Raw genomic sequence first — 14,598 nt, 5'->3', positions numbered from 1 at the left:
TTCGGGAGCGTGTGTTCGAATCACACAGGTGTCGGTCTTAGGCGTTGTGGCGGAGTGGTTATCGCGCAAGACTAGAAATCTTGTTCCTTCGGGAGCGTCAGTTCGAATCTGGCCAACGTCGACTTTTTTGCTATATGATATATCATTTTGCTGGGTCGCATTCAAGCCTTAGTATATGGGATGCATGTGGATAGTGTTCATTTTTGCTTGTGTTGTGGTCCGGTGAATCTATCCTCAGCTTAGGGCTGGCGTTTTGTAGCATCATCAGTGCTGAGTGTGTGGCATAGTGGTACGTTGATCAAGTTGAGTATTATTTTCTAATATGGAGTGTGATGCCCTCTGTGTAAGCTTCAGGCAATCGTACAGATGACCTTACCCTTTGTCTTGTTTTCCTCCAACAACCTTTGCGCATCTTGAATCTGCTCCCATGGCAGGACCTTTTCTACATAGAGCTTGAATGTGCCATCTTTCATTTTCGGCAACGCGTGCTCTACGAGTTGGTCTCTGAGTTTGCCCTGATACGCTTCATCGCGGCTCCTTAGACTGCTACCGACATAGCTGCACCTCTTCCTGATGAATGCGCTAATATCCGTACCCTCTGGCAATTTAGTACCCCCCATGAAACCCAGGTTCACGATGACGCCGTCCTTGGCTACGGCCTCGAGGTTCTGCTGGAAGTACGATGCGCCAATGAAGTCGACAATAATGTCTACTCCTTTGTTATTCGTTGCCTTCATCACCTCGTCGACCCAGTTTTGAGAAGTGGTATTGAATGCGGCGGTAGCACCCAGCTCCTTCACAGCGAACTCGCATTTGGAATCCTGACGGGCTGTAGCATAGACGGCAGAGGCGTTATCAGCGCGGGAGAGTTGGATACCGGCAATTGAGACGGATGACGCTGCTGCATGCCAGAGGATGGTCTTTCCGGCACTGAATTGGCCGATCAGGTACATAGCTTGGGTGGCTGTTATCCATGTCTGTAGTCCACACGTTAGCTCATCACCCTCTCTTATACAAGCGGGAGGAACCTACTTCGGGAATCCCCGCGCATTGCTCCCAAGTCAACTCCTTTGGTTTCCTCACCAACATATGTGTTGAGACTGCGATGTATTCTGCATAAGCACCTCCATATGCCAGGCCAAACACTTCATCTCCCTCCTTGAAGCCTTCTTTTCCGCCGCCTTCTTCGCTGAGTTCCGCGATTGTACCCGAAAACTCAACACCTAGGATTTTGGAAGCACCAGGCGGGACGGGGTATTGGCCCTCACGCTGCAGCAAATCCATGCGGTTCAGGCCAAAGGCCTTGATCTTGACAAGCGCTTGCGACTTTCCGAGTTTCGGCTTGGGCACGTCGGCGATGTGTAGATTCTCGAGAGGGCCTTTGCCATTCTTGATGTCTGAAGACTCTTAGTAAAGCAATGTTTTGGGATGCACAGAGGTGTGTACTGACCTACTGCACGCATTGTGTCACTCATTCTGATAGAACTTGGTTGTGTCGATTGTCTTGTTTAGAATACAAGTAAGAATCCCAGTGTCAAAGACGTAAATCACACGATTGAGCTGCACCAAGCAAGAGCTAAAATATGTACTTGTTCCTATTTCCGAAAGCATTCTGTCCGCTACCGAAATGATTGGTAATGACGTCTGAGCGGGGCAGCTCCACGACTCATGGAGCTAGCAGCTGTAGTGGGGTGCATTGTACCGGACAACATAGGCAACAGGAAAGAGGCACTTGATTATGTATTTTGGTATCATACAATCAGCTTTGCTAGTGCGTGTTCAGTAATGAACACGTATGCGGCCAGAGACTTCTGAAATTCCATACATTGCGGAGCATTGTTAAAGACTATCGTATCTTCCTAACTTGCACTTAGTTGACAAACAAACTATCCTCGTTCATGTTGTACTGCTTAATAAGCTGGGCGAGCTTATTGGCCTCCTGGGCAAAGTTGAGTGGGTATATATTCATGACTTGGTATCGTGGCCTGATAATTCGTCAGCATTGCACTACTCTGATGTGGCGGCGAAGCTTACTTGGGTTGGTCCTGGTACGTCTCCATCTTCGCACGTACTCGAAAGTTGAAGGTTTTACAGGTCGCTTCCTGCATGACATTCCTAAAGTTTGTCGTACCATTTTCTTCGTCATCCATCTTCATCTTCATGGCTTCGTTTGCTGATACGCCAATGATTGCTTGGCCCGCTTCGTCAAAGCAACTGAGCCACAATGTGCCGGTATGATCCCCAACGTTGGCGCTGAGTACATAGCGGTAGTTTGGTTCAGGGAAAGCAGCCTGGCACTTCTCACACCACCAAGAGCCAGGGTTTTCTTCAATAACTTTCTTGTTACAGCCTTGTGTCGAACACGCAGGATATGCAAAAGTCGAATCTCTGACGTACACGACCGATGCGCGAAGGCTCATGTATGAGGGTGTATCCTGGAGATAAGCTTCTTCCTCGATGATGGCCGAAATTGGCTTGGCGTCGTTCTTGGAACCACCAGTATTGGACACCATGCTCTGATGTGTAGAGAAGGTAGCATTCTGCCCAACAGCATTGAACCATCCTCGCAACTTGTGAGCCTCGTCAATATCCGGATCGACCATCATTGAACCGGAACTCAACAGACTCAAACTTCGGCCGCCAAAGTCGGAGACCTTTACTCCCTTGAAAGCAACAATCGACTCCAGCGGTACATCGAAGCTCTCGGCAGTCTTGCCCCAGATGGTGAGTCGTACTGATGTTTGACTGTCATCGGCTAGTGTCAGTTCTCGCTTGCTGAAGTCTTTGTTGGTATTCTTTGAAGTTATTGTAGTAACCTCAGCAACTTCTTTCAATACACCAATCGTGTCGATGGTTGTGTCCTTTTCAACAGAGGTTAGATCGCCAATCTTGGTGAAGTTGAATCGAATCTGCGGCTTATTGTCCTGATCCTCCGCCTTTTCAACCTCAGTGTCACGCTCAAATTGCAGCTCATAGTCGTTGGGCAAGTTTGAGAAGTTTTTCTTCGCAAGCGTTACTCTGCAGGGCGCAGAGATGTAGTACACAACACCCTCTTCAAAGACTGGGAACAGTTTGTCAGCGACTTCTGTGAAAGCTGTCGCTCGAATTTCGCCAGTGTCATCCAGCAGATTGACACTGAAAAGTTTGCCAGTTCCCTTCTGGTTGTGCCATTCCTTCATGTCGCTCTTGTGGGTGCATCGTGCTCGAATGGTCCACTTGTGGGCGTATGGCGAAAGAGATTCAATAGGATAAAGATGAGGATGTGAAGAAGTTCCAGGGTTACTCTGATGAGTAGGCAGTGAGCGCTGGGGCTGCGGGGCAGGCGCAGGCTTTGATCCGTAGAAATTATTGCCGGGGATAGCGGCAGGCTGTGCATCGGCAGGCTTGGTATCTAGAGCCTCAGGCTGCCCGATCTTGTCAAGTTCGCCGTACTGCGAAAGAACTTCTAGTTCCATTATGATCAGGATGCTGTCCATGTGTTAGGCAACCGCCAGATAGACATCATAAGGGCACATACTTCTTGTCCTTGACACGTTGGGGATTGTACTTGAGAAGTCGTACGATTGATCCCTTCTTGAGCTGACCAGAAGTGACGATCTCGTTGGCAGCTGTGCACGATTAGCCATATTCGCGACTATAGATTTCTGATTGACTGACTGGTAGCGATCATGGTCTGAATGAAGTTCCGAATGTCACTCAACACAACCCGAAAGCGCTGCACGGGATTTGCCTCGCCCGCCTTGGGCTCCATGGTCTTGATCTGCACGCATTGCAGGACTGGGTGTTCTACGAAGCAACCGCTTGGCTGAAAGATGCTCCTGGGTGGAGTTAGCATGACTTCCATTGCGCTGGAAATGGAGACTCACTGAATAGCGCCTTGGGTGATTGCTCCCTCTGCCATATTGACTAAGCTGTATGGGTGTTGTGATGGCGTTGTGCTAATTGCGTGTCGGTGGCGGTATAGCGAAGATCAGAAAGCGCGTCGACGCGTCGGGTCATGTGATTTAATAGCCCCGCTCTAGCCAGATGTGAAGTGTGGCAGGGCGGGGCTACGTAAGTGGCCGGCTAGCACCTGGACCATTTGTGAATACTTGCAGCTCACCAACACCAGATTTCCTCCAACTGTTGCATTCATACATACAAACACTATGGCGGACAACGAAATTGCTACACGTGCGCCCGAGAGCGATGCGCAGCAAGATACTCAACAGCAGAAGCCTCAGGCAGAAGCCAAGGCCCCGGAGCCAGCGCCAGAGAGCGTCTTTCCTGGAGACACTAGAGCACAAGATGGACCAAGCATGGGTGTAAGTTGATTCGCTATGTCATGTAACAGTAGAGTACATATGTCTATTATCGCTACAGATCTAGTGCATTCCCTAGTCTCTAGTATCTGCTCTATATTCGAACCGTCTTTACAACTGTCCATTCTGGGTTATGAGTACTGATTGACTAGGAACACTGCACAACAGACCGCCCTACCCCCGCCGGCGAAAACCCCACAGGTGATCTGACGAAGCTCGGTGGTGTCGAATGCTATGTTGCTAAGCCTGCCGACTACCCGCATTCACCCTCGAAACTCCTGCTTATGCTCACGGGCGGTACCGGCGTCAAGTCTACCAACAACCAGCTACAAGCCGACAAGTTTGCTGCGGAAGGGTACTTGGTTGTAATGCCTGATCAATTCGATAATGATCCAGCACCAAACAGCGTCAGCATGGACGAAGTCCCACAGGATGCTTCTTGGCTTGAGGCTGTCAAATTGAGAACGGCGGAGGGCATAAAGTCATTTATGATTGATATGTGGCTCGCGCGCCACACTCCCGAGAAGGTTCTCCCATTGCTGCACAAGGTTATTGAGGGCGCCAAAGAGGAATATGCTGATGCTGTCGCGAATGGTGGAGGCATCTACGGTGTCGGCTACTGCTTTGGCGCAAAGTACATCCTCATGCTGGCCTCTGAACTCCCTGATACCATTGCCTGGGGTCAAGAAACTCCAAAGGATGAAGAGCAAGGAACAACGAAGAAAGAACCCGTGCTACGGGCTGGCGCTGTCGCACACCCAACTATGACATACAAAGAGGATCTCGAAGCCGTCAAGTCTCCAGTCTACATTGCCGCAGTGAAAGATGATCCCATGTTTTCAGAAGATGATGAACTAACACCTGGTCGGAGAGCTATGGAGAAGAACAAGGTTGAGCACGAGATCCAAGTCTTCTCTGGAGTACCTCATGGCTTCGCCGTCTTTGGGGATTATGAGGATGCGAAGATCAAACAGTCGCAAGCGCAAGCTTTTGGTCAGATGCTGGCCTGGATACAATCGCATTAGGGCCTCCTTTTTGAGTCTACAAAGAGCCTACATGGTATAATGAATTTCCTGTCACTGCGGTCAACAGTTCGCATACTTTGGAGGAATCCCTGGTTATGATTTGGCGTTAAGGTGGGTGGAAGTGGTATAAGCCATGTCAAAATCTTACCAATTTTCGTCGTTCCAAGTGGTTTATTAAGCCTTTTCATTGATTCTGTTGGGTTTATCCGCAACTAAACTTATTTTGAGGCTCTACGCACGTACGACTGTGAGTCGTCTGAAAACATAGATAATATAAACCCGAACTGAATACCTAGGAATGAAGACGAGCGTTCAAACTGCTTCGTGTATGGATTTCGAGCAAACAGAGACACAATCAAATGGCTGTGCTGTGAAAGTTACCAAATCTCTTTAGGCTCCAGTATCATTAATAACATGGTGTATAGAGAGGTTTTAGTAAAGCACAGTATAGTTGGAAATGTGCAGCTAAAATAAATTTGCGGTAGCTAGATCATATCTGGATCTGTCACCTACCAAGTTCATATCAGATTGACACACTAAAATTTTGGAGCGGGACACAGATGTCCACCAGTTTTCATTCTGGACCCTGCATGACTCGCGCCAATAAATTTCCTAGCCCCTCCACTTGCGACCCCTCCACGCATTCTTCAAGATTGACATTCACAAAACGCCAATACACAATATGGACGACCCAGCATTCGATACCGAGACCGATCTACAAACACAAAGCATATTACTTGCTGCCGCGAACCACGATACTGCATCACTGCGTAACCTCCTCCGCAATTCTTCTGCCAATGTACAAGATTCCGAGACAGGCTTCACACCTCTACACGCCGCAATTGCCGCCTGCGAACCCGACGAGGATGATGCGAAGCAAACCAGTGGTAACTCAAATGGAGACGCAGGCAATGCGTCTGTGGAGTCTGGAGAAATGGATAGCGCCGTGAAGACAATCAAATTCCTTTTCGAAAACGGCGCAATATGGAATGACTTGGATTCGAATGGCGAAACCCCAGGATGCATAGCGCATAGACTCGGCTTGAAAGAGCTATATGATCTATGCGTAGACGCTGGCGTTCGTGCAGAAATGCTGCTGAATCGTCTGGAGCAGTACCAACCTCTTGGAGACGACGATTCGGACGAAGAGGATGAGGAGGAAAATTTACAAGAAGAACCTCAAGTACAAGAAGTGGCAGAAGGGGCCGAAATAATAGAGACGGTTCAGGAAGATACACAAGGCGACGAATCGACCGAGAATCCAAACTATCTTGCTTCGAAACTCACATTTAATCGCGACCGACTGCTAGACGATTCAGGGAACGGCGTGATGATGGAATGGGAAACAACCTTGATGCGCAAATCTGCCGAACTCCTAGCACCCAAAGAAGGTCTCCGGGTTCTCAATGTAGGTCATGGCATGGGCATCATCGATGGAATCTTCCAAGAAAAGAAACCAATAAGCCATCACATCATCGAGGCACATCCAGACGTGGTCAAACGTATGAAAGAACAAGGGTGGCATGAGAAGTCAGGAGTCGTGATTCACGAGGGTCGATGGCAAGATATTGTTCCTGGTCTCGTAGAAAAAGGCGACCTGTTCGATGCCATCTACTTCGACACGTTCGCTGAGGAGTACAAGGCCCTGCGTGAGTTTTTCACTGAATACGTTATCGGGTTGCTCGATCCTGCAGGAGGCGCAGATGGCGAAGGCGGGAAGTTTGGCTTCTTCAATGGTATGGGGGCCGATCGACAGATTGTGTATGATGTGTACACCAAGATTGTAGAGTTTGATCTCTTTGAGGCTGGATTTGACACTGAGTGGGAGACTGTTCCTGTCCCGGACCTCGACGAGAAGGGTGAGTGGGAGGGCGTCAGAAGGAAGTATTGGGTGTTGAAGGATTATAAGCTCCCGACCTGCAGCTTCATTGGGTGATGGACAGGTCACGCGCTCAAGAACATGGGAGAAAGACATAATGAAACAAAAATATTTGACATTGATTCATCAATGACCATCATAACCAAATAGGGCTTCTCAATTTCGAGGTAGAGATTTTGCCATCCTGCACTCCCAAACACCATGCTGTAAATATTAAGAAGAAGCAATTAGTTCCCATTCATTCCATTCATCAGTCCGTGTAGTTGTAGCAACTTGTTGTACTGGCCCTGTTGTGGCTCCGCCAACTGTTTTGCTGCCTCTGCTCCTGTGACAGGCAATGTCTTCAACCCGTCGCTCTTCTGCTTCTTGGGAACAGCCTTGGGATCCAGTAGTCCAATTTGCACCAGAACGGAGGCTTGATCCCAGTACATGTGTTCCGAAACGAGCTTGTCGCCTCGTACAGCGACTATGCTAACCATGGCTATTTCGACATGCTTGTTTGTCGGTGGAACGCCAGGCAGTATCCAGTCAATTTCATCCGAGTGCGTAAAGGACACAACCATCTCGTCCACGATACGATTAACGCCCATAGTCCGTGAAATCAGGCGTATATCGAAATCCGGGACCAAACTCGGTACGAAGAATTCCCCGTAAAATTCAGCCAGCTTCTTTCTTCCCACGCCGCCTTCCATCGTAGGAAGAATGGTCACATGCGGGCTATCCTGCGTCATGTTCTTAGCCACAGCCATGCTCGCTCGATCCGGGTCATCGTCTTCAAAACGCGCGTTCCAATGCGCAATCGCAATGGGTTCCAAATCAACATTCTTTCCGAAGCCTTTGCGGATACTGGCCAGCGCCCTGGTCCAAGCTAGATTGGCTTCTACTTCCGAGTACGCCGGTGACGATGGATCCAGGAATCCTGAAGCACATCTCTCATAACGATAGAGCTTCCACTCGCACATCTCTGGCCTGGCACTAGCTTGGCTCAAGCACGCGACGTGGACCTGCAATTGATGCGATCGCGGATACATGGTTTTTGGGCTGGGTAGAAGCGTCGGGTAGAAAGCGACAATCGCACAGCATTTCGCCAGCGGTTTCTGTGCTGTTTTGAGGACAAGGCTGGCGGCCTCGCCATACGCAATTATCGCGTAATGCTCGCCGAGCTGGCATGCTTCTGTGAGCTTTCGGATGGTATTGACGTATTCGGTTTGGGATTGCTTGCGCGGTTCGTAGGGAAGGAATTGCGCGTCGTAGCCTTCTTCTTGCCAAGCTAGGAGCGCTTTTTCTGGAGCGGGATACGTGCTTGTGAGGTAGATGCGTGGAGGAGAGGAGTTGAATGTCAGAAACCCGCCCCTTCCGGGAGCGGTGTCGAATGATGTGATTGACATGATGAAGAGGATGTGATGGTGTTGGTAATGTTGGCGAGACGCGTGTAGATACCTACTGGTTCACCTAGGACCCAGTCCTGGATACAACCTTTCAGAGTAATAACGGCAAATCGGGAATAATAGTAGAAGAGAATTCTCAACGGCGCTTAAATTCATTTCGGCTACCTTCTCCAACCTTGATCATACCCCAGCCGCGCAACCAAGGAAAACCACATGGGTTAGCCCGTGGTGTTTGGTGCGTGATGACGTCATGTTCAAGGTTCCCAGCTGGCCCAGTTGCGTGTCCGCACCACAGCCCTTGTAACTCTTACTCAAGTCACATCCGTCCATCCGTATAGTAAAATCTGTTGGTACAAATAGTTTAGTCCAAGATTAGTATATTCGTCCCACTTTGTTCTGCGGGAACGTTTGGGAACTTGCGCACGCCATGAGAAGAGCAGCCAGTGGCAAGGCCCGCTAAGGATCGGTGACATATACCTAATACCATGCTTTTAACTTTGGCATGATTGGAAATTTGCTGGCAGTGAAGTTTTATATTGTATTTGGTGGATACTGTTTATAGTCTAAATTGCCAACCTAAGTGTGTACGTGCAAAGAACGTAAGAAAAAGGAAATGAGACACAGGTGTATGTATGCAAAAGCAGCGCAATCCGTTATCGTCTCTTCAGCACGATATTCCGGCCGTCCATTGTTGCAGGTGGTGATATCTAAGCCCTCGAGGAAGGTGGGGTCTCAGGGTCGGAATCATCTTCGCGCTCGTAATCGGGAGGATCTGTGGGCAATTAGTATATGTACGACACGGCAGTCTTTACGTGCCAACAAACTTACTTTCGGTGAAGAATGTCTGCCAGTTGTCGCCACTAGGATCCGTAGCGCAGATGCGACTAACATATGCATCCAAGGCCATCCATGCATAGTTGTCGGCGTTGAGGGATGCACCGACCGGATCGTCATCCTGCTCAGGGTCGATAAGACCGTGGGTTCGTTCAGGTTCATAGGCAGATACTCCATCATCGTTGACTCCATCCTGAATTGTTTCCCCCAAAGAAGTTTGTGGACCCACGGAACTATAGTGTGTCCATTCGTGGAGGATGATACGGGAGATACTGTCCATTTTTACGCTGGGATAGGGGTCAAGAGCATCGCAATCAACGTCTGCAATGCTTTCCAAACGGCCCGTCCAGGTTATGTCGCAGAAATGGATCTTCTCCCGTTGATCAACTGGTTCGTCGACCAGAGTGTATGCGTAAGTACTTCCGTCGCAGTTAGATGCGTTTGGAATGTCTGCACCAAAGTCTAAGACGTGCATTAGGACGTTTTCATTGTGAGGAATCCAAGTCAAGCTTACCTTTGTTGTCGACGACAAAACTTCCCACGACAGCCCCAAGTCTGACATTGTTCTGACCATCGCCAGCGAGCAGGTTCAAGACATTCTTGACGTGGTCCTGGAAGTGGTACTCATCAGGTCTCCCCTCGGGCTCGTCCTGCTCCTCGTTGACCCCAAAATGACGCAAATACGGCTTAAGAGCTCTTTCTGCTGCACCCGCTCCATAGCTGGTGATGGCCAACATTTCACCACCGCAGAGGATGACGTGAAGCAGCTCTAGGTGGGCCTTGTCGGTTTCATTTTCGGGATCAAAGTTTAGGTACCTCCACTCGTTTGTGCAAGCATCACCCAGTGGATAGGACGATGGTTCCGGTGGGGCTTGTCGAGAAACTATTCTAGTCGGTGGGTTGCAGATTGGTTTTTCGTGAACCGCTACCGCAAGAGTAAGAGCAAAAGAAAGGGTTTTTAGAGAAAGTCATGTTGGAAGCTAGGTCTGCTAGTAATGACAGATGTAGAACAAAGATTGAAAGCATGGTGAATAGATGTTTGTTGCTCTTGAGAAGGATTTGATGATGTTATAGGTATTGGTATCAATTTGCGCCTTCCTCGTACCCGGCCGTAAACACCCAGCTCTCGACCAAAGAACCACAGGATCAACCCCATCCACGCCTTGCTCTCTTTATTCTATAACCTGTCGAAAAACTCCCTCTGCTTAATCGTTGGTTCTCTGGCGTTAATAGCCTCGTTAATAAGGTCGATTTTACTACTAAGCTAACGGCGAGTGTCCTCTAATAGTTCTAATCCGTATCTAACTATAATACGCGTGCCTGCTAAGTAGATCGCGCAAGCGTTAACGTTATCTACATACGCGTACTTATCCATAATACAGATACTAGTTAGATCCCTAGGCATAGTATAGTCTAGCCGAAGAATACGTAGCTTGTACAGCCTATTTAGTATCTAGCGGCTAAGATCGTATTCAACGTTGCGAGATAGCTAGCGAAAGAAAGCTGGCATAGCCTTTAGAGCTGCGGTGGTAATCTTAATTAGTTGTTGGTATCGTAAATTTAGCTTGTCGCGGGGAAATACTCGCGATAGTGGCTATGAAACGAAGCTCGACATAGTAGTGAGGGGAGTCGAGATTGAGTTGTGATGGATTTGTGCCTTTGATAAGATACGATATGGCGAATATATGGGCACAGGAGCGCTTTGCGTAATGTGTTCTTATTGCAACCATAGTTCATTGTCTCATCGCAACCGCGGTTCGCTGTTCTGCTACCTTCGTTCGCTGTGCTGCTGCCTTCGTCGTAACCGCATTTTGGTTATCGTACCCAATGGGGATTTGTCTATTTAGCATATACCCGTTGAGAGGCTTTAGTAGTAATACCAACCCATTTTTTAGGGTTCAACAGGGTCTCGTAGAGGTCCACCCAAATCCCTTTATTACGTACTTTGACTGTAAAGTCAATTTTTTTGATACCCGATTCTGGTAGGTTGGGGTGTGGCCTGCTATTCTTTTCTGAGATAATTGATCTGATACGCTATATAGCAAACAGAGGGAAAAAAAGTCAAGCGATAGAGTAAGCGCAATCACTGGCTCTAATTTTCTCTTAAAACAATATTGTGGTGCTGCTGATATCCTGTTGTGAAGTTTAGTCGTTTTGGTGGACTAGCCCGCTTGGTCTGGGTTTTCCGACTTTATCGATCGACCGAGAGACGTTACCCTAGTCTATACATCGCGGACAGAACCTGTTGAACCAGTAAGCTCCGGAATCCGAGACATAGCGTGCCACACTCTCTTTGGCTGCAAGATGCGGATGGATTTTGTTGTTTTGAAGTAATGGGCCAATCAATCCTGGAAAATTCTGGACACCTTACACTTTTCGCCCCATTCGAGCGATTGACTCAGAATATGACTCATGCTGTGCCACAGTCTACTTTACGCGCCTACCTGACGTCACTGTCTACGGATTGTCGTAGTCAAAGATGCTCCCCAAACCTAACGTAGAACTTGCTTTATAGAATTATTGGCCTCCTTGGTATCACTTTGAATCTCGACACCCCTATTACACTCACACCATGACGAGCGAATTCTCTATTCACGTACAACCTCACAGCCGCTACAGCGTTTTTGACGCATCGGGACAACTACCATTTAGTGTCGTGTTCGGCATCTGCCGTCTTTCCAAGTCCGACACGGATCCTCGCCCACTACTTATTGAGACTGCGGGCTCAGTGTTTGATGTCCCATACGCCTTGGCACATGGCTTGCTTACCCTACACGAGGAACATCCTGGGGAAACTACAAAATGGGTTGAAGTAGATTTGAGCAACATTGGAGAAGTTGACAAGAGTACTTCAGAATGCATTTCTGTCCCTTCTCCCGTCAGCCGAACGAAGAACTGGAAGGACGATATGACGGTACGTCTGGGTCATATTGATCTGACGGGTGCTTTGGCATCTATACTCAAAGTAGGGAACAGATACAGAATAAGACTTGCGAGTAAAGATCTCGGTGTCAGCAAATGGATGTACGGCGACCAAGATCAGTTTGTAGCAGCTCGTGGTGAAACCGCAAAGTTGGTCAACAGCTACTCTCACGGCAATGCAACATTCAAAGTCATGGACAACCTAGTGTTCCCACCGAAAGTGGAGGTAAAGCTACGCTTGTTGGAAAGCGCATCGCTAGAAGTTACCGTTGAAAATACGGCCAAGGAAACCATCACTATACAAGCTCGAGGCCACCAGAGTTTCCTTGTTCCATGGGGTCCCATGCAGCCAGAACCTGGTGTGCTCGACGACCGCCCAAGAATCATAGACTCTACGCCACAAAAGTATGCCCCGGTATCCAGTCTTATGGTCCTTGATGCTGCAACGGGAAAAGTGGTCCGCGGACATGAAGATCCCAGCAAGTGTCACTTGAGAGACCCGAAAGCCGATACACGACCCAGAGTAGACGAGTTGATAATATTGGAGCCTCACAAACCGGTTACTGTTGCACACCAGATCGATTGGAAAGTGAAAGGACTACAGGATGGAAAGTACAAGATCAGGATGCAGCCAAAGGGTTGTCGCTGGTGGCGCGGAAAAGTTGAGAACGAGGAGGGCGAAGACGAAAAGGTCCCAGCGCGACTATGGAAAGGACTCACTGTTCCGCTCATGCTTGAATCTCAAGATGATTTGGAAGTGACTATCAAAGATGGAAAGGTAGACGGCGCTTTGTGAGGCATGGCGGGTGGACGGGATGATGCTACTAGTACATGTACACCAGTATCCTTTTCGATATGTATTCCAGGTATTGCAACGAATTCCAAAGAACTCTGTTCTAATGTTTCCCAATCGTCATGAATGAGAGTTTAAATGAAGATAAACACCAAGGTTACGAGAAAACGACACAGCCGATTTCGGACCGACAAAACCCCTCTGATTCGAGATGACGCCATAGGAAAAGGTTCCCAAACTGACTAATCTCTATCGCCCCCAGACGATGTACAAGAGCTGAAGAGCTGAAAAAACTCACTTGCGACAACTTCATTGCGATTTGTGCTCTACACAATGGCTTCATTCCTTCCTCGCGCAGCTTCCCGAGCTCTACGCTCCTCTGCGCGCCCTGTACTGCGAGTACAGCGTCCTATTACCCCACTGCTTCGCCGCGGGTATTCGCTTCCTGCCGAGCAGCCACGCCTAAGGCTAGGATCAATTGGTATTCAGAATTTGGCAGAGCGCTTTGTAGTGATTATCATACTAACCCATTGACCCCAGCCCCAAACTTCCAGGCAAAAACTACCCACGGCGACATTGTACGGATTCCCTACACCATATGAAGCAGCAACTAACACCGACCAGGACTTCCACAACTTCCTCAACGGAAAATGGACCATCCTCTTCAGCCACCCCGCAGACTTCACCCCAGTCTGCACAACCGAGCTGGGCGCCTTTGCGAAACTCAAGCCTGAATTCGACGCCCGCGGCGTCCAAATGATCGGCCTCGTACGTCCTCCGCATTAGCTCCACTACACCGAATCAATCAAACACACATACTAACGCACACATGCACCAGAGCGCCAACGACCTATCCTCGCACGCCGACTGGATCGCCGACATCAACGAAACTTCGCAAACCACGGTCCACTTCCCCATCATCGCCGACGCAGACCGCCACGTTGCATACCTGTACGACATGATCTCGCAGGACGATCTCGACGCGCTGCAAAAGAACGGCGGCATCGCCTTTACCATTCGCTCCGTCTTCATCATCGATCCGGACAAGAAGATCCGACTCACAATGTCGTATCCGGCCAGTACGGGTAGAAACACGGCCGAGGTGCTGCGGGTGATTGATAGTTTGCAAACGGGCGATAAGAAGGGTGTTGTTACGCCGATTGATTGGCAAAAGGGCGATGATGTGATTGTGCCGCCGAGTGTGAGCACCGAGGATGCGAGGAAGAAGTTTGGCGAGGTGAGAGAGGTGAAGAAGTATTTGAGGTTTACCAATGTTGGAAAATAAGTAGAGGAGATGGCGTGAGCAAATGGGTATGGAGAAATATGTATAGAAATAGATAGATGGAAAGAGATGGTCTACTTCTACTACTACTACTACTACTACTACTACTACTACTACTACTACTACTACTACTACTACTACTACTACTACTACTACTACTACTACTATGAATGA

At 48.7% G+C, this 14,598-nt stretch overlaps 7 protein-coding genes across 7 annotated transcripts; 4 read left to right on the top strand and 3 right to left on the bottom strand.

Moving 5' to 3' along the window:
• Positions 1-287: 287 nt before the first annotated feature.
• On the bottom strand, positions 288-3,929 carry PSV08DRAFT_406582 (uncharacterized protein). The gene is made up of 8 exons (XM_014222900.2): positions 3,867-3,929; positions 3,658-3,818; positions 3,518-3,608; positions 2,035-3,468; positions 1,884-1,985; positions 1,451-1,476; positions 1,033-1,397; positions 288-977 (listed from the first exon to the last, which is right to left on the bottom strand). Exons 1-8 carry the CDS (start codon positions 3,899-3,901, stop codon positions 351-353), a joined length of 2,841 nt encoding a protein of 946 aa, XP_014078375.2. The 5' UTR covers positions 3,902-3,929; the 3' UTR covers positions 288-350.
• Positions 3,930-4,093: 164 nt separating this feature from the next.
• Positions 4,094-5,659, top strand: PSV08DRAFT_406581 (Alpha/Beta hydrolase protein). Its single transcript, XM_014222899.2, has 2 exons — positions 4,094-4,304; positions 4,454-5,659. The coding sequence occupies exons 1-2, from the start codon at positions 4,149-4,151 to the stop codon at positions 5,324-5,326; spliced, it is 1,029 nt and encodes a 342-aa protein (XP_014078374.1). The 5' UTR covers positions 4,094-4,148; the 3' UTR covers positions 5,327-5,659.
• Positions 5,660-5,968: 309 nt separating this feature from the next.
• Positions 5,969-6,312, top strand: PSV08DRAFT_257266 (uncharacterized protein; the record flags this gene model as incomplete). Its single annotated transcript, XM_066092477.1, has 1 exon — positions 5,969-6,312. A coding segment is annotated over exon 1 (246 nt), but the record flags the coding sequence as incomplete, so codon positions are not given.
• PSV08DRAFT_257261 (S-adenosyl-L-methionine-dependent methyltransferase) lies at positions 6,130-7,322 on the top strand. The gene has a single exon (XM_014222898.2). The coding sequence runs from the start codon at positions 6,261-6,263 to the stop codon at positions 7,260-7,262; it is 1,002 nt and encodes a 333-aa protein (XP_014078373.2). The 5' UTR covers positions 6,130-6,260; the 3' UTR covers positions 7,263-7,322.
• On the bottom strand, positions 7,307-8,692 carry PSV08DRAFT_2442 (uncharacterized protein). The gene has a single exon (XM_014222897.2). It carries the CDS (start codon positions 8,591-8,593, stop codon positions 7,433-7,435), a length of 1,161 nt encoding a protein of 386 aa, XP_014078372.1. The 5' UTR covers positions 8,594-8,692; the 3' UTR covers positions 7,307-7,432.
• Positions 8,693-9,300: 608 nt separating this feature from the next.
• PSV08DRAFT_170278 (uncharacterized protein) lies at positions 9,301-10,453 on the bottom strand (the record flags this gene model as incomplete). Its single annotated transcript, XM_014222896.1, has 4 exons — positions 9,301-9,365; positions 9,422-9,889; positions 9,942-10,315; positions 10,428-10,453. The coding sequence occupies 4 exons, from the start codon at positions 10,451-10,453 to the stop codon at positions 9,301-9,303; spliced, it is 933 nt and encodes a 310-aa protein (XP_014078371.1).
• Positions 10,454-11,999: 1,546 nt separating this feature from the next.
• PSV08DRAFT_242698 (thioredoxin-like protein) lies at positions 12,000-14,427 on the top strand (the record flags this gene model as incomplete). Its single annotated transcript, XM_066092290.1, has 4 exons — positions 12,000-13,141; positions 13,405-13,720; positions 13,767-13,910; positions 13,981-14,427. The coding sequence occupies 4 exons, from the start codon at positions 12,000-12,002 to the stop codon at positions 14,425-14,427; spliced, it is 2,049 nt and encodes a 682-aa protein (XP_065949979.1).
• Positions 14,428-14,598: the final 171 nt, after the last annotated feature.

The sequence above is a fragment of the Bipolaris maydis genome (assembly GCF_028858645.1).
Source record: "Bipolaris maydis strain C4 unplaced genomic scaffold PSV08scaffold_1, whole genome shotgun sequence".
Classification (NCBI taxonomy): Eukaryota; Fungi; Ascomycota; class Dothideomycetes; order Pleosporales; family Pleosporaceae; genus Bipolaris; species Bipolaris maydis.
The sequence above is the reverse complement of the archived record's forward strand: the minus strand, read 5'-3'. Positions and strand labels throughout refer to the sequence as shown.

Bases quoted from the DNA above. Each gene is read 5' to 3' on its own strand.
- PSV08DRAFT_406581 (XM_014222899.2), top strand. From the start codon at position 4,149: ATGGCGGACAACGAAATTGCTACACGTGCGCCCGAGAGCGATGCGCAG. The intron at 4,305-4,453 runs GTAAGTTGATTC...CTGATTGACTAG, and splicing joins AAGATGGACCAAGCATGGGT to GAACACTGCACAACAGACCG.
- PSV08DRAFT_406582 (XM_014222900.2), bottom strand. From the start codon at position 3,901: ATGGCAGAGGGAGCAATCACCCAAGGCGCTATTCA. The intron at 3,819-3,866 runs GTGAGTCTCCAT...AACTCCACCCAG, and splicing joins ATCACCCAAGGCGCTATTCA to GAGCATCTTTCAGCCAAGCG. The intron at 3,469-3,517 runs GTATGTGCCCTT...ACACATGGACAG, and splicing joins CAACGTGTCAAGGACAAGAA to CATCCTGATCATAATGGAAC.
- PSV08DRAFT_257261 (XM_014222898.2), top strand. From the start codon at position 6,261: ATGGATAGCGCCGTGAAGACAATCAAATTCCTTTTCGAAAACGGCGCA.
- PSV08DRAFT_2442 (XM_014222897.2), bottom strand. From the start codon at position 8,593: ATGTCAATCACATCATTCGACACCGCTCCCGGAAGGGGCGGGTTTCTG.